This window comes from Phodopus roborovskii, unplaced genomic scaffold (genome assembly GCF_943737965.1).
Source record: "Phodopus roborovskii unplaced genomic scaffold, PHOROB, whole genome shotgun sequence".
Classification (NCBI taxonomy): Eukaryota; Metazoa; Chordata; class Mammalia; order Rodentia; family Cricetidae; genus Phodopus; species Phodopus roborovskii.
In genome coordinates this window covers 2,422,881-2,449,017 of record NW_026126566.1, presented here as the reverse complement: position 1 = coordinate 2,449,017, position 26,137 = coordinate 2,422,881, and the positions used below count along the sequence as shown (strand labels likewise).

General features: G+C 42.0%; 1 protein-coding gene across 4 annotated transcripts in view; it reads right to left on the bottom strand.

Annotated features, from left to right (window-relative positions):
* Nucleotides 1-2,303: 2,303 nt before the first annotated feature.
* The window catches only part of Sap130 (Sin3A associated protein 130), a 51,485-nt gene continuing 27,651 nt past the window's right edge, over nt 2,304-26,137 (bottom strand). For 3 of the 4 annotated variants that reach the window (XM_051202301.1, XM_051202302.1, XM_051202299.1), the window contains exons 14-21: nt 25,230-25,404; nt 21,497-21,601; nt 17,401-17,759; nt 8,746-8,994; nt 8,475-8,600; nt 6,201-6,304; nt 4,224-4,337; nt 2,304-3,178 (exon numbers count right to left, since the gene is read on the bottom strand). In XM_051202301.1, the coding sequence (XP_051058258.1) occupies nt 3,020-3,178; nt 4,224-4,337; nt 6,201-6,304; nt 8,475-8,600; nt 8,746-8,994; nt 17,401-17,759; nt 21,497-21,601; nt 25,230-25,404 (1,391 nt within the window). In that variant the 3' untranslated portion in view covers nt 2,304-3,019. The remainder of the gene's footprint in view (nt 3,179-4,223; nt 4,338-6,200; nt 6,305-8,474; nt 8,601-8,745; nt 8,995-17,400; nt 17,760-21,496; nt 21,602-25,229; nt 25,405-26,137) is intronic. The other variant, XM_051202300.1, reaches the window with a different exon arrangement.

The window sequence follows — 26,137 nt, the reverse complement described above, 5'->3', positions numbered from 1 at the left end:
GACTTGCCTTCTTTTAGTTGTTCTGGAAATACTGAGCAACCTGCAGGCTCACTGTCCACCACACCTTCCCTTCTCTAGGAGGCTCTGTGAGTCTCTCAGACTCCTTGAGGCAGCCAGCCTGAGGACGCTGGAGTGCTGGCAGCTGCTGCCATCTTGAATTCTGCTAAGAACACTAAACACTTTCAACCACTGAACCATCTCTGCAGCCCAAGAACTTCATTCCTTTTTATGTCTGAGTGATATTTCTGCCTGCACCACTTTTACTGTTTGTGTACTGTATATAGCATAAGGTTTCAAGGAAGGTTTCTTGCACCTAGGACAGAATTTCTAGCTTATGTGGTACATATGTATATTTAGCTTAGGGAACATCTGGTTTCCCTATATAAAGACTACATTATTGTAAATATATTCATTTTTCAAGACAGGGTTTCTCTGTATAGCCCTGTATAACCCTGGTTCTAGAACTCACTCTGTAGGCTAGGCTGGTCCTGAACTCAGAGATCTGCCTGCCTCTACCTCCCCAGGGCTGGGATTAAGGTGCATACTATCTCATCTGGCATAAATATAAATTTTTTTTTAAAGAAGATTTTTATGTATACAGTAGTCTGCCTGCATGTATGCCTGCAGGCCAGAAGAGGTTGCCAGATCTCATTATAGATGGTGTGAGTGACCATGTGGTTGCTGGGAATTGAACTCAGGATCTCTGGAAGACCAGTCAGTGCTCTTAACCTCTGAGTCATCTCTCCAGTCCTGCTGATTGTTTTTGAAAGTGTTTTGCTTAACAGTATAGGATATCCTCAAATTGCTTCTGCCTTTTGTTTCCTGGGGGCCGGCATTTCAGACATGTACTTCCATTCCCAGCAGAATCATTATTCATTTATTTAAATTTATTCATCCTAGTTTTAGTTTTACCTGCATGCCATGTCATGTAGCCTATGCTGGCCTCAAACTTACTGTGTCATGATGGGTGGCCTAGAACTCCTAACCCTTCTGCTTTCATTTCCCAAATGCTGAATTACAAGTGTGAGCCACCATAACTGGCAATAAGTTGCTTTCTAATTATTTGTAAGAGTATACAACTTTGACCATGCAAGTGTGAACTGAACATGAATGACACCAATGAACACACCAAATTGCATGAAGAAAAGCCCTCGAGGCCTCAATCCCACACACAAAAAGCTGTAGGCAACGGATTAAAGCTAAGAGTGGGAGAAACTGTTCTTCCCAGGTAAGATACACCAATTGGCTGTCCAGTGCCAAACAGTCATCCCTGGAAGCAAACATACAAACAAGTAACATTATAGGAACTTAAATTGACACATTATATTTAGAAACATATTTATATACACAGATACATGTATGTGGCCAAGCATAGTGGTATAGACCTTTAATCCCAGTGCTTAGGAGGCAAAAGCAGGCAGATCCCTGAGTTGGGGCCATTTTGGTCTACTGAGCTGGTTCCAGGACAACCAGAATTGCACAGGGAAATGCTGTCTTGAAAAGCCAAAGTAAAATAAAATAAAGTGGAGAATAAAACAGGAAGATACCTGATGTGACACTGATCTCTGATTTACACATGTACATACATGGCCACGCGTATGAACACACACACACAAAATTGTGCATGCCACCCTCCCTGAATAAATAAATAACTACATGCATACACACAATAAAGATATCAAGAATGGTTACCATGGCACACAAGATTACTTGAGACATGCCCCCACAATCCTGTGAAGAAAATACACTCACCTGGGGCTTTATCACCAGCACTGTAGCCTTAACAGTCCTTGTTTTGACCAAGTTACATTAGGCTTTTTTCCCCCCCCAGACAGGGTTTCTCTGTGTAGCTTTGGAGCCTGTCCTGGCACTTGCTCTATAGACTAGGCTGGCCTTGAATTCACAGAGATCTGCCTGCCTCTGCCTCCTGAGTGCTGGGATTAAAGGCATGTGCCACCACTGCCCGGCTTATTTTAGTTTTTTTGAAACAGGACTTTCTCTGTGTAGTCCTGGCTGTCCAGAAACTCCTTCTGTATACCAGACTGGCCTCAAATGGAGATCTCCTTGCCCCTGCCTCCCAAGTGCTGGGATGAAAGATGTGTAACATCACCACCTGGCTTTCTATCGGGCTTATTTTAAGACAAACAAGAGCCAAGAGACTTTACCACTGAAAACATCACCAGATTACCAGGTTAAGTGGAATTCAATGAGGAATAAAACTTTAACCCACTACACTGAACACTGCAAGTGCAGCAGGGTGAACTCCTCAGAGATGCACATTAGAATGAGGCAAACTGCTCATCTACAAAAACCTCTTCTAGTCCTTTATTAACATTTGGAGATGTGTGGTACATATGATTAATAGCATCACACCGGTGGGGAAGTACAGATAACTGAAAATGTACTCCAGAACAGGATCCCAGAGCAGTGTAGTGTTGTCTGCTCTCAACCTCCACAAGAATCCAGCTCTGATACAGGCAGGACAGACAATGTCACAACGTCCCTTGGAAAACAGATGACAACTGACGGCTGGAACCCTATGTGTGAGATGTGGCCGCTCCCCTTCGGGTGCTGTGGCACCACTGTAGAAGCCAATTCAGACACTGGACGGTCAAACAGAAGAGCTGACTGCAGTCAGGAGAGGGTTTCTCTTTAGTCTTGAGAGATAACAGTGTCCAAGTGGATACTTTCAGTCCTGGCTCAGTTCAGGCCCTGCAGGAAGCCACCAGATAAATACAGTCTATGGACTGGAAGGCTGAGAACTCAGCTGGCCATCTGTGTCATCGAGTCTCAGGAGTTGCTGAGGACAGGTGTAACAGGCATGTATCCGGAGGAAGGAGGACTCACCATGTCAGTCCAGCTCTGACCATTCTGTGCCACCAGATCTGCTTCCTCAAGAAAACGAAGAAAACTGTCCTGCATTTCAACGCTCCATTGTGAAAGTAGCCAAAGCCCTCTCCCCCTCCCCCCAATCATTACTCTTCATAAATTCTGTTTCCAAGTCCTGATTCTTCTGGGTCTACACCTTTTCCTTTCGCTTCAATTTTGACACTTTCTTGACAGTCCCGTTCTTGTTGAGGAGCTTCAGGACCCGATCTTTGTGATCCAAAACCTTAAGCATAGAGTCTCTGGCCTCGCTGATTTGGTCCATCACTAGTTTACACCTCTGCATGTTTCCCTGGAACAGAAGGCACACCATTACCTCTGGCTGTCATGGGGATGAAAGGGCTGTCAGAGGCCTGTTCACTCAGGCCAGAGGCATTCCACAGAGAACAGGGCTGACTACACTATCCCTCTGAGTTCTTGGCCAGGGTGGTCCCAGGCCCCACTAGAACTAATTTGTGAGACCTTACTGCTGAAGATGCTGCATGACTTGGCAAAAGGACAAAGGAAAATCAAGCTCAAAGTGGATTTTCTTATTGCTGGCTAGCCCTTATTGTGCTGGAAGAATTGTGATTAATAGTTAACTACTCAAGTCATGCTCATATTTTGGACCCTGTGTGCAAGCTCACCAGGCAAAATGAACTTGCTGGTGAAATATTGGCCAGTCAGTCTGTTACTGGGTAAAGAGCTCCTTCTGACTGGATTTGTGGTGGCTCCACAAGAGGGAATCCATTTCTGACACCTTAAACCTGAGTGGCTGGGGAGGCCATAGGCTCACTGGCAAGGGGCACATGTTTTTGTAAACTCCCATCCATACTCCTTAAAAAGAACTCTAATGAAACTCAAGGGGCCACTGGGAAAAAAAAAGACACTAATGCAGAAAGAAGACTAATTAGGAAGAAGAAAGGATCAGTAAGAGGTAGACAAAAGAAAATAATATTTAAAAAAAAAAATGAAAAAAGGGGCTGGAGAGATAGCTCAGCAGCTACAGGTGCTCGCTGTTCTTTAAGAGGACCTGAATTGGGATCCCAGTCATACTGGTGTTTACAACTGTTTGTAATTTCAGTGCCAGGGGTTCCACACCCTCTCCTGGTCTCTGCACACACCTGCATGTGTGGCGCATAGTATACACACAGACAGACACACACACACAAGCTAAAAAAAAAAAAAAATGGCTGAGCACCTCCTGCTAATGTACCCTGAAGCAAGTAAGTCTGGAGGAAAGGGAAGACAGAAATGTTGCAATTAAAATACAACACAAACAAATAAACAAATGAAGGAAAAAGAAGGAGATGCTTTCGTGACCCAGTGGGACTCAGAAGGCAGAGGACTTATCAAACCTGTATCAGTTCATTTATTCGGTGCAGATCGTCATCAGTTGCTGCTTTTTTCTTTGGGATAATCCCTTCCTGTAGATTGGTAAGTCTCTCATAAACATCGTGTTCTAGGTTTGTCTGTAAGATACAAGACAAGCACACTGTGACTGCAGACACCTTCTGTGTCACTCTCAAGCAAAGGAAGTTCATTCTGTGAATGGCTGTGAGACTGCACGGATAAACCAAGGTACTAACATTAGGAAACAATAAAGGAATGAACTAATAAATACTAACAGTGAGCAACAAAGGAATGAATTAATAAATATTTTGTTGCAATTTGCCATAGTCAGAGCCCATTTTCAAGGATAACTTTGAAATAATACACTGAATCCAAGATTACTCTGAAAAACTCATTTTCACAGAAATATAATTTTATATCAATTTAATTCTAGCAACAATACAATTTTTTTTTTTAATTTAGTAGTTTCATGTATCTCAGGCTGATCTCAAACCTATTGTGTAGCTAAGCATGACTCTGAACATTTTTTTTTTTTGAGACAGGATTTCTCTATATAGCTATGGAGCCTGTCCTGAACTCTCTCTGTAGACCAGGCTGCCCTCAAACTCAGAGATTTCCCTACCTCTGCCTCTTGAGTGCTGGGATTACAAGAGTGCACCACCACTGCTCCATCAACTGAATTTTTGATCATACTGAATTGCAGACATGTGTCATTGCATTCAGTTTATATAGTGCTGGAGATCAAACTCAAGCGTTCTGTATGCTAGGTAATCTCTCTCCTTACCCTTGTCTTTTAAAAAGATTTATTATTTTATATATATGAGGGCTCCATCTGCATGTATACCTTTATGCCAGATGACATCAGATGTCACTATAGATGGCTGTGAGCTACCATGTAGTTGCTGGGAATTGAACTCATGACCTTTGGAAGAGCAGCCAGTGCTCTTAAATGCTGAGCCATCTCTCCAGCTCCCTCCTCTTATCCTTTTCTTTAGATAAGGCCTTGCTAGGTAGCTCAGGCTAGCCTCTATCACAAAATCTCTTCTCCTTCGGCCTCACAAATGCTACCACATCTAACACTACCATGTCCTGTATCATTATACTCAGCAGAAAATGGTCTTGAGATCAATGTTACTCCAAAGATGGGACTTGTTTGTGAGAATGCTCTGGCTTCATTGCCTTAACTCTGATGGGAAGAGATTTTTGTCCTAGGTTTGTAGGAACAGTGGTTCACATACGCGCTGGCACTGGGCAGATGACAGAGGGTGCGGTTCATATCCATGGATATGTTTATGAGGCACAGTGCACCATATGGGACTGATACGGGCGCTCTCAGAACAGAAGAAACGAGCAGGCACCTTGGGAGGCAGGTTTTGTAGAGAAGAGCCCTGCCTGCTCTACAAAGCAAGATGGCACAGGTCTGCATCTTACTAGGTCATTGGAGCCTGTTACTTGGTGAGAAGCAAACCGTGAGGTGGCCCATGGTGAGGGGCTGCTTGACTACAGAACCTTCTTGAGGAAGCGGAGTGCTTGGGAGAAGAGGCTCATGGGGAGACCACTTAGATCCCCTCTTTTCACATGTCCTGAGAGGACACAATATTCAACTTTAACTTTAGGTCTTCCACTACAGTATTTTCATATATTTTGGATCCAGGTAATTAGAACTAAAATTCAGGCCTGGATAGATGGCTCAGTGAGTTAAAAGGCACTTGCTCCCAAGCATCATAGTCTGAGTTTGATCCCCTACGACTCACACGGTAGGAGAGAACCTACTCCCAAAAGCTGTCCTCTGACTCATCTCCATCAAGTAAATCATTACCATCCAATAGATCTATGCTTTAATTGTGGAATCATGGGTCTGTGTGCCTTTATCACCCCACTTTAGGCAGTTCTGGGGATCAAACCCAGAGCCTGTTATCCATCGGGCTGGCCACCTACTGGGCTTCCTCTTTGGCATGACACATTGAAAGAACTACACCTACCAGTTGCAGTAACTGGGCAGCACAGAGGTGGACTTTCCAGCCCTGGGCACGGCAGGACACACCCTTCTGATTAGCTATTTCTTGTAGCATAGCTTTCTTCTCCTCTGGAATTACACAAATAAAATTATTAGTCCACTTGTTATAAAAGCAAAATCATTTGGGCTCAAGCAGCCTTAATGTCCATATTTTATCAGAATTTCTTTGCTCAAATATCTTTATAACCAAGTCTTCTGTATTTACAAGAGACAGGGTTTCACTATGTGGCCTTGTCCAGCCAGAAACTTGCTGACCTCACACCCACAGAGATCTACATACTTCCCCCTCCTGAGTGCTGGGATTAAAGCAGGCACCATTATATCAACTTATTTTCTATATTTTCATCGGTCCCCATGCTAACAGGATGAGCTAGCGACACAGCTAGCTCCTATGCTAATCTTGTAGAGGAGAAATGGTCTTCCAGGAAACGGAGCCTTGTTGTGTGTGTGGGGCTTACGTGCAGCTGAAGAGCTGGACCAGAAATTCTGGAAGCCTTTGGAGTTACCTAATTTAAGAGAATTACTAAGCAGGGATTGTTTCCTTTTTTTTTTTTAATTTGGTTTTTGGAGACAGGGTTTCTCTGTGTAGCTCTGGCTGTCCTGGAGCTCACTCTGTGCCTACCTCTGCCTCCTGAGTGCTGGTATTAAAAGCATGTGCCACCACCATCTGGCTCTTTTTTTGGGGTGGGGTGGGATAATTGTATTTCTAATGTGAGAGAAGGGAGATTTAGATACACAGTAACCGGGCAGCACAGAGGTAGTTTTTTGCCTTGGGCACAAAGGGACAGTACTTTCTGATTAGGTATTTCCTGTAGTATGCTATTCTTATCTGAAACCATATGTAAATAAACATAACCACAATAAAATAAATATGATGTTATCACCAAGACTGGGAGGCACAGATTAGGTTTGAGGGCTGTCTGTAAAAAAGTGAGTTTAGTCTTAATTACTCTGCAGCAGGCCTTCTACCAGGACTATACAGTTTCATAGGGGAAGGTGCTGGAGACTGCTATCAATCACGGTGTGCTAGAGTTTTGGACTTTCAGTTTTGAGGTGAACCTACTTTGTTCTACAAACTGTGTTCACTAAAAAAATTAAAACATCAGTACCCCCCCTGCAGGCCTTGAAATGCTGTGTTGTTAAGGCTGGCCTTGAACGCTTGATCTTCTTGCCTCTGCTTTCTGAGTCCTGGGATTGCAGATACATGCTACTGTTTGCTTTTATGTGGTGCTGGGAAATGATCCTAGGGATTCTTACAGGCTAGGCAAATACTGTACCAATTGAGCTCTATCTCTAACCCAAGCCAATCCAGAACTTACTAGAAGCCTAGGCTGGATTTCAATTCATAATCTTTTTCAGCTTCTCTAGCACTGGGTTTAGGCATGTGCCACCATGTCTTGTCCTTTCTTCTGCAGTGTGCACACCTATAACACCAGTACTAGGAAGGCAGAGGCAGAAGGGTCACAAGCTCAAGGCTAGTCTAGGATATACTGCAAGGTGGTGTTTCAAACCAAGTTTTGGTATTAGCCAGGACCTTGCATATACTATACAATTTACCATGAATCTGCACCATCAACAACTTAGTGTCTTCTCTTTATTCTTTTCAGTTTTGCTAAGAACTTTTTCAGAGAATGATTTTGTGTGTATGGGTGTAGTTTTACTTTCGTTATTACCACATTTGGCCCTGGTGTCCAGGGAGGCCAGAAGAAGGCACTGGAATCCCTGGAACCGGAGTCATCTAATTATCTAGCTGGGAGCCACCATGTAGCTGCTAAGAACTGAACTGAGGTGTTCTACAAAAGTAACCAGTCTTCACCACTGAGTCATCACTCCAGTCTCACCCCGAGGTCATTTTAAGTGTTTCATGTATCTGTTGAATGGAAGTGCTCTTGGTAACAAATACCTATAGCGTTCTAGAAATTATAATGCACTTCTGTTTGTTAAGCTGTAATACAATTACAGGCTCCCTGTGAGTGCTTGTATTAGTATTCAGGAAGCTGTGAACACACAGAATTTATTATAACTAAGGCTTCTCCTTGTTCATGTCACTGCGATTCCAATAAACACACAGCTTTCTGGGAACAAAGAATAATTTTCCACTGTTATACTCAAATGGATATTGCATATTTTGGCTGGAAATTAGAGAACTGTGATTCCGACACTTTTTATTGTGACTACAATATAGCTTACATGTTATGTTATTTCATGATTAATACTAGACATTTCTGAGGAAACTAACCTTTGACCCGGACGTCACTGTACCTCTGAAAGTGGTGGTAAGCAGCTTTCCAGGGGTTCCGATAGTGACGAAGCAAAGTGATGGGAGGTCTTGGTCGCACTGGGACATACCTCACCCCCTCTTCATCTATTCCAATGAGAAAAGAGGAGGATGTTAAACAGCATGTTACATGTCTTAAATAACTCAAAGATCAACTGCAGTGATTAAGATGCTCTCAAATGGACCTGATGAGATGGTAAGAGCCAGGGGACAATCAGCCAGGTGGCCTTACCAATGTACTCTTTGGGTGGAGACTTTCGTTTCTCAGCCTTCACCAGAAGACTTTTGGCAGTGGACTTCTCATCATCAGTGCTGTTTGTCTCCATCATATCCCCTTCTTCTGTGGAGATCACGTGCTGCTGCTTTCTGGGCTTTTTCCTCGGGGAGGCACCAGGCGGTAGGTCACTTGTAGGCATGGACAGGTTGCTTGCCAGCAAAGCCAGAGATGGAGACACGGTGTTGGTAGCCAGAGGAGGGACTGCTGTTGGGGGAGAAGCACACACCAGTGAGAACTAAACACTGGAAGGCATCCCTCAATTTCCAGGGTAACAATTATGAAGACAACTGGCTGGCTAACATGTACAGAGGTTTCTTATGTGTCTGGCAGTGTGTAAAATACTCTGAAGCAGGAGCTGTGAACTGCTTTCTACTATTCACCAGACACTGAGACACTAGTCTGAACTAGTGTGGACCATATAGCAAGGGCTTCCCAATTACACAGATTCACCTGAATTTTCATTTTTATTCTACCATACATTTACAGGTTTCCTGTATTCAGCCTCTGTTACTCACGTCTAACAGTCATATCCTATATCACTATCACTAGTCACTGCCAACTGCCTCACATCTATCTTAATCATTAACTCTCCAGGGATTTCCACTGAGTAGTGGCTTCCAGCAAGCCTAGGACCTCACCAGGAACGCATTTGCCCTCCCATTGGTTGTCCTAGAACTCGCTCTGTAGACTAGATTGGCCTCAAACTCACAGAGATAGCCCTGCCTCTGCCTCCTAAGTGCTGGGATTAAAGGGGTGCACCTCCATTGCCCGGCTTAAGATCCCAACTTTTTAATCTACTGTTTGCCTGTGACCATACAGTCTCTCTTTTATTTTATCATTCTTTCAACAAAGGCTGCCTGCATCAGTAGTTTTGGATGTACTGTTGGGAGGAGATGACCACACCACCCAGACTGAAAGAACTTAAGAAGTGATTTCCTAGAATAAACCCTTTGATCCTCCACATCCTCAAGTCATTTATGCCTGAAAACTATTAAAAGACTAATTTATTTTTTCTTTCTTGAAGATTAGCTGGCACTACAGGCAGTGAGCCACCAGACCAGATCTCTCTACCCCTCTAAACAATAATTTCTTCTATCTATACATCTAATAGCAGTTGTAATATCACTATATTTTGGCATGCTTCATTGGTTTCCTTATAGGCACTGTTGCTATGGAAGTTAATGAAATATAATTTTACATTGTTTTCCTTCTAATTTACTTCACCATTGCAATTTTTTTTTTCCTTTCTTAACAGGGTTTCTCTGTGGTTTTGGAGGCTGTCCTGGAACTAGTTCTTATAGACCAAACTGGTCTTGAACTCATAGAGATCATCTGCCTGCCTCTGCCTCCTGAGTACTGGGACTAAAGGTGTGCATCACCACTGCCTGACTCACCATTGGATTTCTTATTTATTATATATAATACATACATACATACATACATACATACATACATACACACATATGATGTTTGCCTGCACATCAGAAGAGGGCACCAGATCTCATTACAGATAGTTGTGAGCCAGCATGTGGTTGCTGGGAACTGAACTCAGGAGCTCGGGAGGACCAGCTAGTGTTCTTAACCACTGAGCCATCTCTCTGGCCCTGCATTCCTTCTTAAAATCGTTCTTTGGTGTGCTATACAAATCCTGTCTCAAAAAACCAAAACAAACCAAACAAAATAAAAAACCAACCGACCAACCAAACAGAAAATAGCATTTTTCTGTAGGCCTTATGCAATTTACCACGTAGCCCTAGCTGGCTTATTAAGTCACTAGATAGACCAGGCTAGCTCAAACTCAAGAGCACCTCCTGCCTTTGCCTCCTGAGTGCTGGGATTAAGGGTGTCTCCATTGCCTACGGTGTTAGTGATTTAGATAATTACTAACATCCCTCGATCTCAGGACTCTAATGATTGAGAAGCTTTGCTCTTATTCTGGGTTAACATTAGGATCAGCACAGCAATCTGCTATGTCACAGCAGCATAGAAAGACCCTCCATTCAAGTTGAAGCTGCCTCATTTATCCCTGAGATCAGACAGGTAGAGATTTTCCTGTTCAGCCGCAAAGAAGTTACAGAGAATGGCTTTTTGCAGGGAGCGGTGACATGCCTGAGTTCAAGGGTAACGTGATCTATACAGTGCATTCCAGGACAGCCAGAGCTACACAATAAGATCCTGGGTCTAAAAACAAAAAAGCAAAACCCAACCAATTCAAACCTAGTTTAACTCTCCAGATCAAGGGGTTTTGCCTTATTAGCTGTTATCCTACCTCAGGCATACTAGGAACCACCCTTTGCAACCGTCTGCTGTAATGTCAGCTCCTAAGTCATACACATAAAGCTATACTTAAGCATGACAATCTCTCCAGAATCCTGAATCCAAACCTGGTGTATACAACATTTTTTTTCTAAGTTATTTTCTCTATTAATTTGATATTTAAGACTATGTTCAAATCTTTTAATAAACTCCAATACTGTTTCATTAAAAAATAAGTCTTAGCCGGTTGGTAGTGGCACACCCCTTTAGTCCTAGCACTCAGGAGGCAGAGGCATGCGCAGATCTCTGTAAGTTTGAGGCCAGCTTGGTCTACAGAGCTAGTTCCAGGATAGCCAGGGCTACTACACAGAGAAACCCTGTCTCTAAAAACAAACAAAAACAGTTTTATTGTTACAAATCTGAAGGCAAACAAATGCATAAGTCCTACAGAAAAAATGCTTGTCAACATCTCAGGAATTGCTCCAAAATACAAACTCACTGGAAAGGTTTTGCTTTTAGAATGAAAGTTCACTTCACCCTCAGGCATCCAGGCATTTTGAGGCTCTCATAACCATAGTCCCACTAGTCACTGTGGTGATATTCTAATAAAGAATGTAGAACCCTGCCTTGCCTCTGTGCTTCATGGCCAAGAAATTCAACCATTTTCTCCACTACAGCTCCCTGTCATAATTTACTGATCCATTATAAGCACAAAGAAACGAGGCCAAGCAACCTCAGATACAACTCCATTAGAAACACAACTGAGAACGAAGGCATGACTCAGCAGGAGAGTGCTTGCCTAGCACATGCATGCTGGGCCCCGAAAACAAAACTCCAAACCTTCCTCTTGACATCATTCCTTTACCTACTGATATGCCCAAAGTAACTCCATTTTGTCCTAGTTGATCTAACTCATCTCAGGCTCCATCCACCTGCCAAGGCCCAGCTGAGCAGCACTCTCATGCAGCTGCACCTGCAGTTTAGGGAGGTCCACTGTTGCACAACAAGCAACAAACTGTTTCTATCAACTGAACTGAAACTTTGCAAACCTGTTTCAAACCCTTGCCTACACCTGTGATATAACTCTGTTTCTGGCTTTATAAGCCCTGCCTTGCCTTTCCTAGAGTTGAGAGCCCTTCCTGGCATTAGTCTGCTCTCTATCCCCAGTAAATAAGACACTCCTAATCTGTCCTCCATTGAGTGGCATTCTCTGTCTTAATTGGGAACAATATTTGGAGGTCCAGTGAGATTTCTACCCCTCAAGGGGCGCAGGCTTGCTTTGTTTTCCTGAGCTTGGTGGATTGTTGCATTTGAGGCACTTTCCTGAGACATTCCAGGACTCCTTGACTCTCATACTGGGGCCAGAGTCCTGCAAAGTTTTCTGTGTTTCCTAATACAAAAATTAATCGATTCCTTCTGGTTCTCCTAAGATGTGGGCTTTAATATTTTTGTCTGGCCACTGGAGGAGCTTCAGTGTGTACAAGAGAGGATCAGTCCTTCCTCTTCTTTACCTGAGCTGAGACCCCAGCTGTCCTGGCAGCCTTGCCAACTGGTGAGTTCAATCTCCACCTCAGAGTGGCCAGGGGTGGCCTGGAGTGTCCTTTACCTGCACTGCTTGGGTGGGAGACTGGTGATAGGAGTCACGCTGGTTCTTCCTACTGAATTCCACGCCTGTCTCTGCTGAGATAGGCCATTCTTTCTGTTCTTGGGATCACTGTGCCTGTGCCTTTGGTCTGCCTTTGTTTCTGTCCTACCAAGCCTTTGGTTACCAAACAAACAAACAAACAAAACAATCACACTTCAGATCCAAGTATGATGGTCTCAAAGTTTCCTCTAAATTCCTCCCATCCTGGGTCAGGCAGGCCCCTGACTTTTGACAGGAAGAACAGAACAGCCCAGAAGAAGGCATTGTGCACTTGAGAACAAATAAGAGGTAAACTATTTCCAGTAAACTACTTATTTTATGGTGTAAAGATATTTAAAATTAAAGTAACTAATGAAATGCTCATACATGAAGAGGATAAAAGGGACTCTGTCTGAAATCTCTCAATAATAACTACAACATCTAGCCAGCTAAATTCTGCTCAATGCTGTAAATAAACATCAATTTAACGTTAGTTATAATAACTACACACTATATACATTGTAAATACTGTCTTATGCTTTCTGTAAGTTTTACCCAGAAACTTACAAGGCCTAATGGTTTAACAGTATGTTCACAGGTAATGTTAAGCAGAACCAACTGCCATCTTTATAACTGTAGCTACGGCTGATAAATGTTAATATTCTTTCAGGAAAGCAGGCAAGGATAGGCAAGATCACTGGCTTCTAACTTGAGTACCTAGGTACTCCTCCCAGCTGGTCGTATGCAAGTTGTATCTCACTATTTTCTGCAGAAACTAGTGTATATAGGCTAGAAAAACTAAGAATGGGATGGAAGGTCAGACAGCTATGGGAAAATGATCACACTGGGTAAAGGCAACGAAACAATAAAATGTCTCCTAATGACATTTTGCTATATTCACAGATGAGTGTCTTGCTCAATCATCACCAGAGAAACTTCCTCCTGCAGCAGACAGGAACAAATACAGAGTGCCACAGCCACATAGTAAAGAGAGTGAGAGACCTTGAAACAGCCCTAAATGGGAAGTCTCCATCAAATAGCTCCTGTCTGGGCTCAGGGAACTCTGGGGAAGAGGAAGCAGAGTGTAAGAGCCAATGGGGGATGCAGGACACCAAGGAACAATGCCTTCTAGACACAACAGGACTGACACTCACATGAACTCACACTACAGACAATGAGACTGAGGCAGCACACACATGTTGAAGCCACATGGGGTCCCAGCACTGAGGGTGAGTAGACACAATCCCCACTCCTAACCCAGAAGCTATTGCCATTTTCAAAGAAAAAAAAAATTCTCCAATGTAGTCTCACTGGGCATACAAAACACTCTCAAGGATAAGGCCCCATGCCCAGCATGGATGGTCAACACAAAACTAATGCAATGGTAATTTTGGAGCTGTCTGTCTGTCTTACTGTCTCATATTTTAATTCCTCCAGGTCTTTAGCTTATACATTGTGGTTTCTGATCTTGTCTTAATGGGATTTCTGTGTTTGCTAATGTGTGTCTCTGCATCCATATGTTTCTTTTGCTTTTTCTTTGGCTCTTTTTCCCCTCTTTGTTTTTAAATCTTATTTTACTATTATTTTCTTTTGTCTTTTTAGCTGCCCATTTATTTTCAAGACAGAACAAGAAAGGGTGTGGACCTGGGAGGAGCATGGTAGGAGGGGAATCCATAACCAGAAAATATTGTACAAACGTATTTTCAATTAAAAAAAGAGGGACTGAACTACTTTAGGTAGGATGAATTATATAAATAAAAACAAAACCACTGAAGTTTATAGCCACATCCCAGAAAGTCTGACTATACAGGGCTATTGAGGATAAAGACAATATATTAAATTGTTAAAATTTGTTAATGTTCCTAAGGTTCTAACAGCCTACTCACATTAACTGATTTAAAGATGTCTATCTAGTCACATGTTCCTGCTAACTTTGTTAAGTTTTAGCTATAGTTCGAGTCATAACAAGAACTGTGATAAGAATTAATCGTATACCATTTTCGTTTACATGTCTCCTTATAAAAACTAAATTTACTCTTCTGTGATTATGTTCTTTGTGATAAAATGAGCTACTTGATATAAAAAAAAAAATCTGTCAGCCAAGGCAGTGTGGCACACACCTTTAATCCCAGTACTTGGAGGCAGAAGCAGGTGGACCTCTGTGAGTTCGAGGCCAGCCTGGTCTACACAGTGAAATCCTGTTTCAAAAAAAAAAAAAAAAAAAAAAAAAAAGACAACAAAAAAATCTATCAAACTAATTCCAATTTTGTAAAAGTATACTATACAAGGAGCAGGAGAGTGAGGTCCCCAAATTCTCAATGGACTGTATTTATATTTTAAAATTTAGTTTGGAGACTAGAGAGATGGCTCAGCGGTTAAGAGCACTGGCTGTTCTTCCAGAGGACCTGGATTTAATTACCAGCTCCCACATGGCAGCTCACAATTTTCTGTATAATTGGAGCTCCAGGATCCAATACCCTTACATAGACATACAAGCAGGCAAAACACCAATGAACATAAAATAAAACAAATCATTAAAAAAAAAAGTAAAGTTTACTTTGGTACTAAAAGTTTCAATTCAGTATAAGACTCAAAATCTTAGCATGGATAAATTATCCTAGTTTCTAAAATCCTAATCTTGTGAGATTTACTAATTTACTGTAAATCATTGAAAAATATGTAATCAAGGTATCCTTTAATATTGTTGAAATTTAGCCTAAAGCAGGCAACTGAAAACATGTTTAAAAGTAAACTTGAAGTTTGCTAAATATAATATTCAAAAACAGGCATATTAAAAGTGGTTGTGGAGAATTCAATGCTTGAATAAAATGGGTTAAATTTACAATCCACTTGTAAGGCAGGGCATCCCTAGGCTCAAATGGCATCATTTCCCTGGGATGGGACCCTGGCTCCATCAGAATAAAGTGCCACTAGCCCTTACAGAATGAAGACAGTGGGGAAAGAAGACTTTGCAGAGTTATAGGGTTCCTATCTCTGGCTGTGTAGGCCAGACCAAGAAAAGTTCCTATCTACAGAGAAGATGGATTACTACTCCTGTGTCACATAGCAGAGATGGATTCTCTTGCCCAGTGAAGGATCTTTTTTCTTTTTCTTTTTTTTTTTTTTTTTTTTTTTTTTGGTTTTTTGAAACAGGGTTTCTCTGTTTTGCTTTGGAGGCTGGCCTCGAACTCACAGACATCCACCTGCCTCTGCCTCCCGAGTGCTGGGGTTAAGAGTGTGCCCCACCAATGCCTGGCTCAGTGGAGAATCTTAATAGTCTGCAGGCACATCCTTAATGTATCAAACAAAAAAGAGGCAAGTACCAATTACTTTGCACTCACTGTCTTCGGAACTGACACTCTAGGATGTGAACAGGGGAACCTTGTACATAAATAAGCCTGCCACCTGACTGGTATGGGACACATATGCTAGTTTAACTGGTCACGCCTTTCCCCCCAGGCTTTCCATTTTCTTTTAGCAAAACCATTCCCAGGACTCCTGACTGTGTAAGGAGTCCCCAAAGGAGTTTTAAGTAATCCAAGACAGAGGCTCTGCTACAGGGCCTGTTAGCAGAACAGATATTCATTTAAACACTCATTTGCAGGCATCATCCCTCGGACCCACCACACCCAGGTCAAGAAAGCAAGACTGCCTGAGGAGTAAGAGACCTGGACTATAAAGGTCCACCCTGGTCAGTCTCTCGGGCTCATAATGGGCAAGCAGCTCTTCAGGTTGTCCTGTTGCACTGGCTGCTCTTCCGGAGGACCTGGGATTCAATTCCCAGCACCCACATGGCAGCTCACAACAGTTCCAGAGAATTCTCTGCCCTCTCTTAGCCTCTGAGGGCACCCGATGAGTACATGGTGTGCAGACATACATGCATGTAAAACGTCAATACTTGTATAAAGATGGAGGAGAGAAAAAGCAACAGACTCTCACAAACTGGAAATTGAGTTGACAGGAAGAGGAAAGGGGTAACAAACAATTTTAAGGTTTTACCTTTTGTGAAGAGAGTATTTTTAAAATCACAAGTCTTATTTTATTATATAATGAAACAACCAAACTTGATAGGGAGTATATTATAAACTAACAGTACTTAGCTAGGATCTTTAAAATCATTTTAAATAATATTTTTCCAATCAGTGCAAGAAAGCTATATTGAAAGGGACACATTGGGATGTTCCTTTTATGATTATACCTCAGAATTAACATTACAAAAGAGCAGCTGGGCCCGGTGGTGCACACCTTTAGTTCCAGCACTCGGGAGGCAGAGGCAGGCCTCTGTGAGTTTGAGGCCAGCCTGAGTTCCAGGATGGCCAGGGCTGTTACATAGAGAAACCCTGTCTCAAAAAGCCAAAAAAAATTTTACAAAAGAACAAAATGCCTTTAATTTTCAAGAGGTCTGTGAAATGGATGAATAGGTAACGCCAAGTCCTGAGCTTGATCCCTGGGTCTACATGATGAAGAGAACTGACACCTACAAGTTGTCCTGACATTTATGAGTGCTATAGGACGTGTGTGCCCACACACATACATGTAAAAGTAAGCCATAGAAAGACTACCTTTTCGAAGTAGTCTTTCTCTCTTAGCAATGAAGGGAAGAGGCTGTCGGCACACACTGGCAAGTCCCAGGGTGGCCGTGGCACCTGAGGTGTGTTTCCTGGCGGACAGTCACAGGAGGGAAGGAACTAGGCAGGAGGCTGCTGACAGTGATCTGTAAAGGGACTTACTGGAAACAGGCCTCGTGATGTCCATTGGTTCTGCTTCTTCTTTTACTTTGATCTCAGGAACAGGAGGCCCCAGAACAGCGGAAAGACTGCCCCCCACAGGTGTTGACGTTGTTGGTGCAGCAGCGATGGTAGTGACGGGTGGAGTGACAGGGACAGCTCCAGGAATGCTTGAAAGAGCAATGGGTGGTTGGGATGGGGGACTGGCTGCTGCAATCATGCTTGGAATGGCTGGTGGAGGCTGCTGGGCAGTTGGTGGGACTGCAATGGTAGGCTGCTCGGCATTTTGATTGGATATGGTCTCCAAGGACACTGTGACTGGAGTGGCTATAGACACATGCACTTCAGATTTAGGTTTCGCACTGAAACACAACAAGAGAGCATTATGTAGCAACTGAGATAAAACTGTCTTACCTTGAAACATCTAGAAGCAGAGGTGTTTATTTCTTGTGGAGCACACACAACTGGTACTCTATCCTTTAATCATAGATGTTCATCTTTAACTCAGAAAGAAAACAGCTCTTTACTTATGGTATTGGGGAGTGAATCCAGGGCCCTAAGCATGCTAAGTATATGTTTTAGCACTGAGCTAGACTCCAGCTCAGAATTCAGGGTCTGCTTATTTGTTTTTTTGAAACAGGGTTTCTCTATGTAGCCCTGGTTCTCCTGGAACTCACTCTGTAGACCAGGCTGGTGTTGAACTCAGATCCACCTGCCTCTTCCTCCAGAGTGCTGGTATTAAATGCATGTGCCAGTACCACCTAGTTTAGAATTCAGGTTTTTGAAATAGCTTGTGTTATAAGGCTGGGAATACAGTTGAGTGCTAATGTGTTTGCCAGGCATGTTAAAGGCCTAAAGGCCCTAGGTTCAATACCCCAACACCACAGAAACAAGTAAAAAAACAAAACTAAACAAAACAAAGCAACATTTCTCATCCTGTTTTTATACATAGTAATTCAATTTAATTAGAAAACAATGGACATTCAAAAAGAAATCACAGACACGTGGTGGTGGCATACACCTTTAATTCACTTTAATCCTAGCACTTGGGAAGTAGAGGCAGGAAGATCTCTGAGTTTGAAGCTAGTCTGGTCTACAGAGGTAGTTCCAGGGCAGGTTCCAAAGCAATACAGAGAAACCCTGTCTCAAAAAAAAACCAAAACACACACACACACACACACACACTAAAGAGAGAAATTACTTGGAGTCAATCTTGTGCAGGGACTGTAACATTTTAATATATATGTTATTGTTGCAGTTTTTTTTTTTTTCTTCTTTGAGACAGGATCTTGCTATGTATTTCTATCTGGTCTTAAACTTAAGAGATGTTCTTGCCTCTGCTTCCCAAATATTGGGATTAAAGGCATGTGCTATCAAGAAAGGATTTTTTTCCTTTTAAACTATAATTATACTCACATTTCACATGTACCTGACTTTTAAAAATGATTTATTTAAATATATGTGTATGTTTATGCATGTGTGTGTGAATACATACACAAACATACATACTCTATGTCTGTGCACATGTATGCAAGTACTGAAGAGGCCAGAAGAGGGCACTGGATCCCTCGGAGCTGGCATTACTAGTAGTTGGGGGTCAACTAACTTGGGTGCTGGGAATTGAACTTGGGTAGTATCCAAGAGCAGCAAGTGTTTTTGACCAAGCCCTCATATGATTTTTCTTACATGCCTATTTTTTATAAAGGAGAAATTCTTCAAATGGCAAAGTTCCAAAATATAGAAAAGGTAGAGTTCTTGAGGCATCATTAGTTGATGATAAACTCCAAAGTGTGTATCCTGCTCCTGCTGGCCACTGTTGTACTGGTTTGTAATCAAAGCACTATAGAGGCTTAGGTAGGAAAACTGTGTGTTCAAGGTTAGCCCGGGCTACACAGCGAGACCTCTCTTTAACATGGGCAGGAGGGGGGTAGGAGATGGCTCAGGTATATAGTGCTTACTGTTCAAGTTTGAGAATCTGAATTCAGACCCTCAGAATCCACATCAAGCTGGATGCAGTTAACCTGTCACCTCAGTGCTCCCACAATGAGATGAGAAGTAGCGATAGGAGAACCCCTGGGACCACATGAATCACCTAACGTGGCACACAATGGGGGACAAGGCGAAGACATCCATGCATATGTGCCTTCATATACATAACTACAAATATATGTATTCAAGCACATATATGTGCATCCTTACCTTTCAATTTTATAACAATTTAACCATATAGCAATAAAAAAAAATTGTATGTATGGGTGTTCTGCCTGCATGTCTGTCTGTGTACCATGTGCATGCTTGGTGCCCTCAGAAGGCAGAAGTTGCAGGATCCCCTGGAACTGGAGGTTCAGGGAGTTGTGAACTATTATACGGGTACTGGGATGTTTGAGACTATAGGTTCACTCCTAATCTAGCCACAAAGCAAAAGGAAAAACAGCAACAACAAAAAAACAACTATACAAAAACACCCCAACAACAACAAAAACCTAATATCCATATTGCTTTTTAAAAAACTATGTGTTTTAGAGAATGAAAAAAATGTGCTAAAAATAGGAAAAAGAGTCTGGAGAGATGGCTTAGTAAGAGCATTTGTTGCTCTTAAAAAGGATCTGGGTTCTGTTCCCAGCACCCATAAGGTAGCTCACAACTGTCTAGAATTACAATTCTAGGGGGATGTGACCCCCTCTTTTGGCCTCCAAATGTAAAATGCACATATGGCATACATGTATTCACAAAGACAAACACACACACCTAAATCATAACAAAACAGTATCTTTTGTGTAAAACTGTAATATCTGGTTTGGTGTGTAGTTTACAGCAGAGCAATTACTATCGTTTTAAAGGCCCGGGGTTCAGTTTCTAACACAGGACACACACTCAGACACAGACACAGACACAGACACACACACACACAAAGGCTTTTTTGTTTTGTTTTGTTCTGAGACAAAGTGTTACCACTGAAACTTAGGTAGACCTCAAACTCATAACAGAGATCCACCTATTCCTACCTAAGTGCTGGGATTAAAGAGGATGGCACCATGCCTACTTTTAAGTCTTTCTTCACCTTCAACAGACTTTTAAGCCACTTACATAATTAGTATAAGTCTATCATCCCTTCTTGGGTGGTCCTGCTTTCAGCCTGGCTATCCTACAATTAAAAATATAGTAGCCAAAATACCCACATGTTCTGCTAGTGCTCAACCACTAAACAATACTCCCAGAGTTAGTGCAATCCTTTAAAAAAACATCAGATTGTTTTCCTAGTTTTAATAGGCCTTTGGTACAATCCCCAACACAATTTACAAAATAAAAATAACAAAGTCAAATCATGCAGCCCCATACTTTAATGTGCTAAGGGGTTTCTATTTCAGCTGGGGGTGGGAATCAAAGGCTTTGAAATGATTTTTAAAGATTTATTTCTCTGTGTCTACCTGTGTGAACTTGTTTGCATCAAGTGTGTGTAGGTGTTCATGGAGGCCAGAAGGCATCCAATCCTTTGGAGTTATAGGTGGTTGTGAACTGTCTGATATGGGTCTAGGAACTGAACTCAGATCTTCTATAAGAGCAGTACAACCTCCTAGTCATTTGGCCATGTCTCCCTTGTTTTATTTTTCTGAGACAGCATTTTAGTAGATAGTTCTTACTAGCCTAGAACTTGGGGCAAGTCTCCTCAGAAATGGGATTGGAGGCATGAACTACCATGCCCAGCTCTAAACTATACTATTCCTCTTATACTAGGCTAGTAGTCTTCCTTAATGTTCCTTCATATTCCTAGTCTCTAGGCACTCTGCATGATATTGTATGTGCACAAGCATGCATATGTACAAACATGTACATGGAAGTCAGGGGTCGACTTTAGGTGTTTAAATACACTAGAATGCTATAAGGAAGATGTTAGCTATTTATTAGGAGTGTAATTGTTTTGGTTGAGAAGCTGCCCAGGTCATGAAGCTGGAAAAGCCATTATGGAAAGAGGTACCCCTTCCAAAACAAACAAACAAACAAACAAACAAACAAACATTCACTGTAAGTTGGTCATATTAAACTTTGCTACACAATGATAAGTAACTTAAAGTAAGAATGATATAATACAAGTGCTCACCCTGCAGGCCTAGGTGACCCGGATGCACTCCTCATAGAGCTTTCTACTCGAGGACTAGCCACATCAGGAGGCTGAGGGGGGAGGAGAGTCTTCCGGACCGCCATTCTGAAAGAAATGAAACAAACCCTGAAAATAGCAGTGCAAGATACATTTGCCAGGCACATCTGCTAAAAATAAAAACATTTCAATGACATGTTTTTAGTTGTTTCCTCGTTTTTATTTGAGACAAGGTCTCTATGTCACCCTGGCTGGTCTGGGAATCACTATGTGCTTTGATCTCCCTTCTTTGTCTTCCGGAATGATGGGACCACATGTGTACATCATATGCATCAAGTAGTTTTTTCTCTTCCCTTGATACAATCTTGTTATGCAGCTCAGGTTGGGTTTGAACACTGGATCCTTCTGAGGAGTAGGGTCACAGATGCGTGTCACTACACTAGGTTTAAATGGCTTTTAACAAAATGCATCAAGTTTCCTGCCCATCCCTATTCACTTCCTGTTACAAAGTCCAAGGGACAACCACATTATGACTGTGAGCTGCTTCTAGCATGTGACACCATCTTTCTATCTCCTGTTATTATTAAAACCCACTTCAAGGTGTTCTTAATCCTTATATACTTATACACTGAGAGAGATGAGAGCCAAGTTTTGGGAGCCCAGTGAAAAGAACTGACCATGGAGGAATCAGAGAGCAACTGTGTTTGTTGTAAGACAGAGGCCACTTAAGGTTCTGGTTGAGAAAGTATCTTTGGCTTTAGTGGAATGGATACCGAAGTCACCTCAATATACTTAGTTTGAAAATAGTGGTGGGACCAAGTGCCAGATGAAAACAGGCATGAGAAAGACTGGCTAGAATTAAAGTATACCATTGCCAGTGCCTATTCAGTGAATCACTAACATCTCAAAAAGATAACCACTAGCCATCCTGATTCCTAATAAGAGACTAATCATCTCCTTATGAGACACTGATCCTGGAAGAAGCAATAAATACATAAACAGAATCTAATGAAACTTATTTTTATTACTAATATGATTTTAAAAACCACATTGTGTTTGCATACATGTATGTAGCATGATATATGTGTAATGTCATAGGACAACTTGTAGGAGTCAATCTCTCCTTCTACCATATGAATTTGTTCCATGGATGAAACTAAGGTCATTGGGAGTGGTGGCAAGTGCCTTCAACTGATTCATCATTCTCTGGTCCTTATCAAACTTAAAAACACACGTAACAACTTCCATGAAATGCATAGGCTATGATAAATAAAACAACACGATCAGGAGTGTTGAGCTAAACTAATAAAGACTTTGTACATATAAATTTAACTTTACTTGAAAACAGCATCTCTGTTATGATTTTGTGTATTGGTGTTTTGCTTGCAGATATGTCTGAGTACCATACTCTGGAATGGTTCCCTTGAAAGCCAGAAGAGGGCATTGGATCCCCTGGTACTGGATTTCAGATGGCTATGAGACCAGATTGGTGCTAGGAATTGAACCTGGGTCCTTTGGAAGAGCAGTCAGTGCTCTTAACCACTGAGTCTCTCTCTAGCTCAGTATGAGCAGGTCATTCAAAGTGCAACTAACTAAACACCTTGAGTAAGATCACTGTAAATTCAGGGTCTTTCCCAAATGAAATCACTAGTGCTTTAGAATAAAAAGTAAAATGGGAATTGAGACAGACACAAAGGTGAGGATATTCAACAGGGAGAGAAGACTAGCCAAGAAATGCAAACAAGTGCAACTAGGAGCCAGGACAGAGGGATGGACATACAATCCAGAAGCTCCAGAAAGAACCAATACTGCCAATGTCCTGACAGGAGACTAGAACTGTTTGGTAATACATATCTGTTTCGTTAAGCCACCAAATTTATGGCCATTATGACATAGTGATGGCCTCTGAGAGAAATTTATAGTGATGACCAAAAGACCAAATTCCTCTGATAAGCCAACTTCAAGAAAGCTAGGTATGGTAGAATACACCCATAACTCTAGCACTTGGGAGACTGAGGCAGGATAGTCATGAGTTCAAGGCCAGCCTGGAGCTATGAGACTGCTTCTAAAGAACACCAAACCACTATACAAAACAACAAAAAACTCTCCAAATAACAACACAATAATAAACAAAAATTGATAGTGTTCTAAATACAACATAAAACTGAATTTGTGATACTCGAAACAAGTAGAAATTTGAATAATGACTAGATATTTGATGTCATTAAGTTGCCCCCCCCTTAAATATGTATATCCTAATAGACAAGTAAAATACATACAAATAAGATAATGTGATCTAAACTGGCTTCAAAGTAACATGGGAAGAGCTGGGGATATATTAATGGTATAACCCTTGCCCAGCATGTACTAAGCTCTAGATTTAATACTCAGACCAATTAATCAATCACTCCAATAAACCAATTAAAGAAGCAAAAACCATGGTAAGTAAAAGCAGGACGGGGGATTTAAGGCTGTCCTTGGCCATATAAGGACTTTGAAGTTCGCCTGGATAGCTACACAAAACTCTATTTCAAAAAAGCACCAAAGAAACTGGGGAAATAGCATGATCTCCAGCAATCACAAACCAAATGTGGCAGTGTAAGCAAATCTTCCAGCACCCCAGACACGGAAACAGGATGCTCAGAAGTGCAAGGCCATCCTTTGCTAGTTTGAAGTTTGCCTTGGGTATGTAAGACTGTATATTAAAACATGCTCATAAGACCAGGCTGACTTCAAAGTTGCACAAAAAAGCCCCAGGATTAAAGAAGTCACGGAAAAGAGTTGAGGACTGGCACCAGGTGGCAGGGCCAGAGTTTGCAAAGACAGCCCAGCTGAGGCTATTGGTCAGAGACCAGCCCAGCTCAACAGGGTCCCCGGCATTGTGGAGATGTCGGTACCCTGGTGGCATTATTTACCTAACCCGATACATCTTTAAAGAACCAAAAGAAAGCAGGCTGAGCAAGCTGACAGCCATGGAACCATCACTTCTCTATGGCCTCTGCTTCAGTTCCCGCCTTGTGGCCCTGCCCTGACTTCCTTCATGATAGGCTGTGATGTGTAAATCAAAGAGATCCTTTCCTTCCCAGGCTGCTTTTGGTGATGGTCTTTGCCACTGCAACAGAGGCAAAACAAGACTTCTAAAGCTAGAGAGAATTCCTAAAGCATACAGTATACAATACACCTGGAAACTGTCATTCACGGACTGGAGTCTTAATATCACAATCTGAGAGAGATGCAGCTTACTGAGCAATCCTGGGTTGATTGGGGGGGGGGGGCTGGAGGGATGACTCAGTGGTTAAGAGCACTAGCTGGTCTTCTAGAGGTCCTGAGTTCAATTCTCAGCCACTCAATGATGGCTCATAGCCATCTGTAATGAGATCTGGTGCCCTCTTCTGGCCTACGGGAATACATGCAGACAGAACACTGTACATAACAAATATAACTAAAAAAATTATGTGCATGAGTGCTTTGCCTGCACATATTTATGTGTATCACATGCATGCCTGGCATCTAGAAGAGGGCATCAGATTCCTGCAACACTGGTTACAGATGGCTATGTAGTGAATGCTATGTGGGTGCTGGGAACCTCCGCAAGAGTAAGTCCTTGTGTCTACTGAGTCTTCTCTGTAGACCCCAGGGAAAAATCTGAAGTGCAACAGAAATAAAATGAAGTTGTTATCTGCATTGGATGTAAGAATCTATTCTTTATGCCAAGTACACTTCTGATTCTACTTACCCGTCTGTGGTAGGTTTCTTCCGGAGTATGCTTGGCCGGGGAGATGAGCCCTGGGCTGGCGTGTTGGTGCTAGCACTCTGACTGTGAGTCTGTACCACAGTTGTTGCTGCTGGAGCAGCACTGAATGGATTGCTAATAGGGTTGGCTACAATTGTAGCTCCATCTGCCAACACCACTGTTGAAAGAGAAACGAGGACAAGAGAAACAGGACAACTTTACTGAAATGCCATACAAGACATACACAAAAAACTTAGACTCCTGGCATTATCACATGTTATCAATGCCACATTTAAGAGGGTAACAGGAGCTAGAGAGGTGGCTCACTTGAATGGCATGTGCCTAGCACATTTGAAGTTTTGGGTTTGATCCCTACAAAACTCCTGCTCTCAAAAGGTAAGAAACAGAAGAAATAGCACAAAGCTCATTCGTCTGCAAGGCACACTGGGAAAATTCAAGTCTACCATACCATTTATCTTTAAAAAAAAAAAAAATAGATTTGGTTAGTTTTACGTTATATGTATGGATATTAAGCTGGCAGATATGACCACTTCAGTATCCCAAGTGCTGAATTATGGGTATGTGGTACTACACGCTTATCATTTTGCTGATTGATATTTTAAGCACAACAAATCATTCCATTTTATGTAATGATTATTCTACTAATACTCTTGTGAACATTAGCAATATTAAGGTGACATTAAGATTTGACTACACACACTCTGAAGAAAGGGAAAACTGAATGAGAACATTCTAAGGTAACTGTGCTCTTTGAACTTTGAGCTTTTATTGAACTCTTCTGTTATTTCTAAGATTCATTTCTATTTTCATTTTATATGTATAGGTGTTTTGCCTGCATGTATGTCTGTGCACTGTGTGTGTATTACCTGAGGAGGCTGAGAGATGGGTGT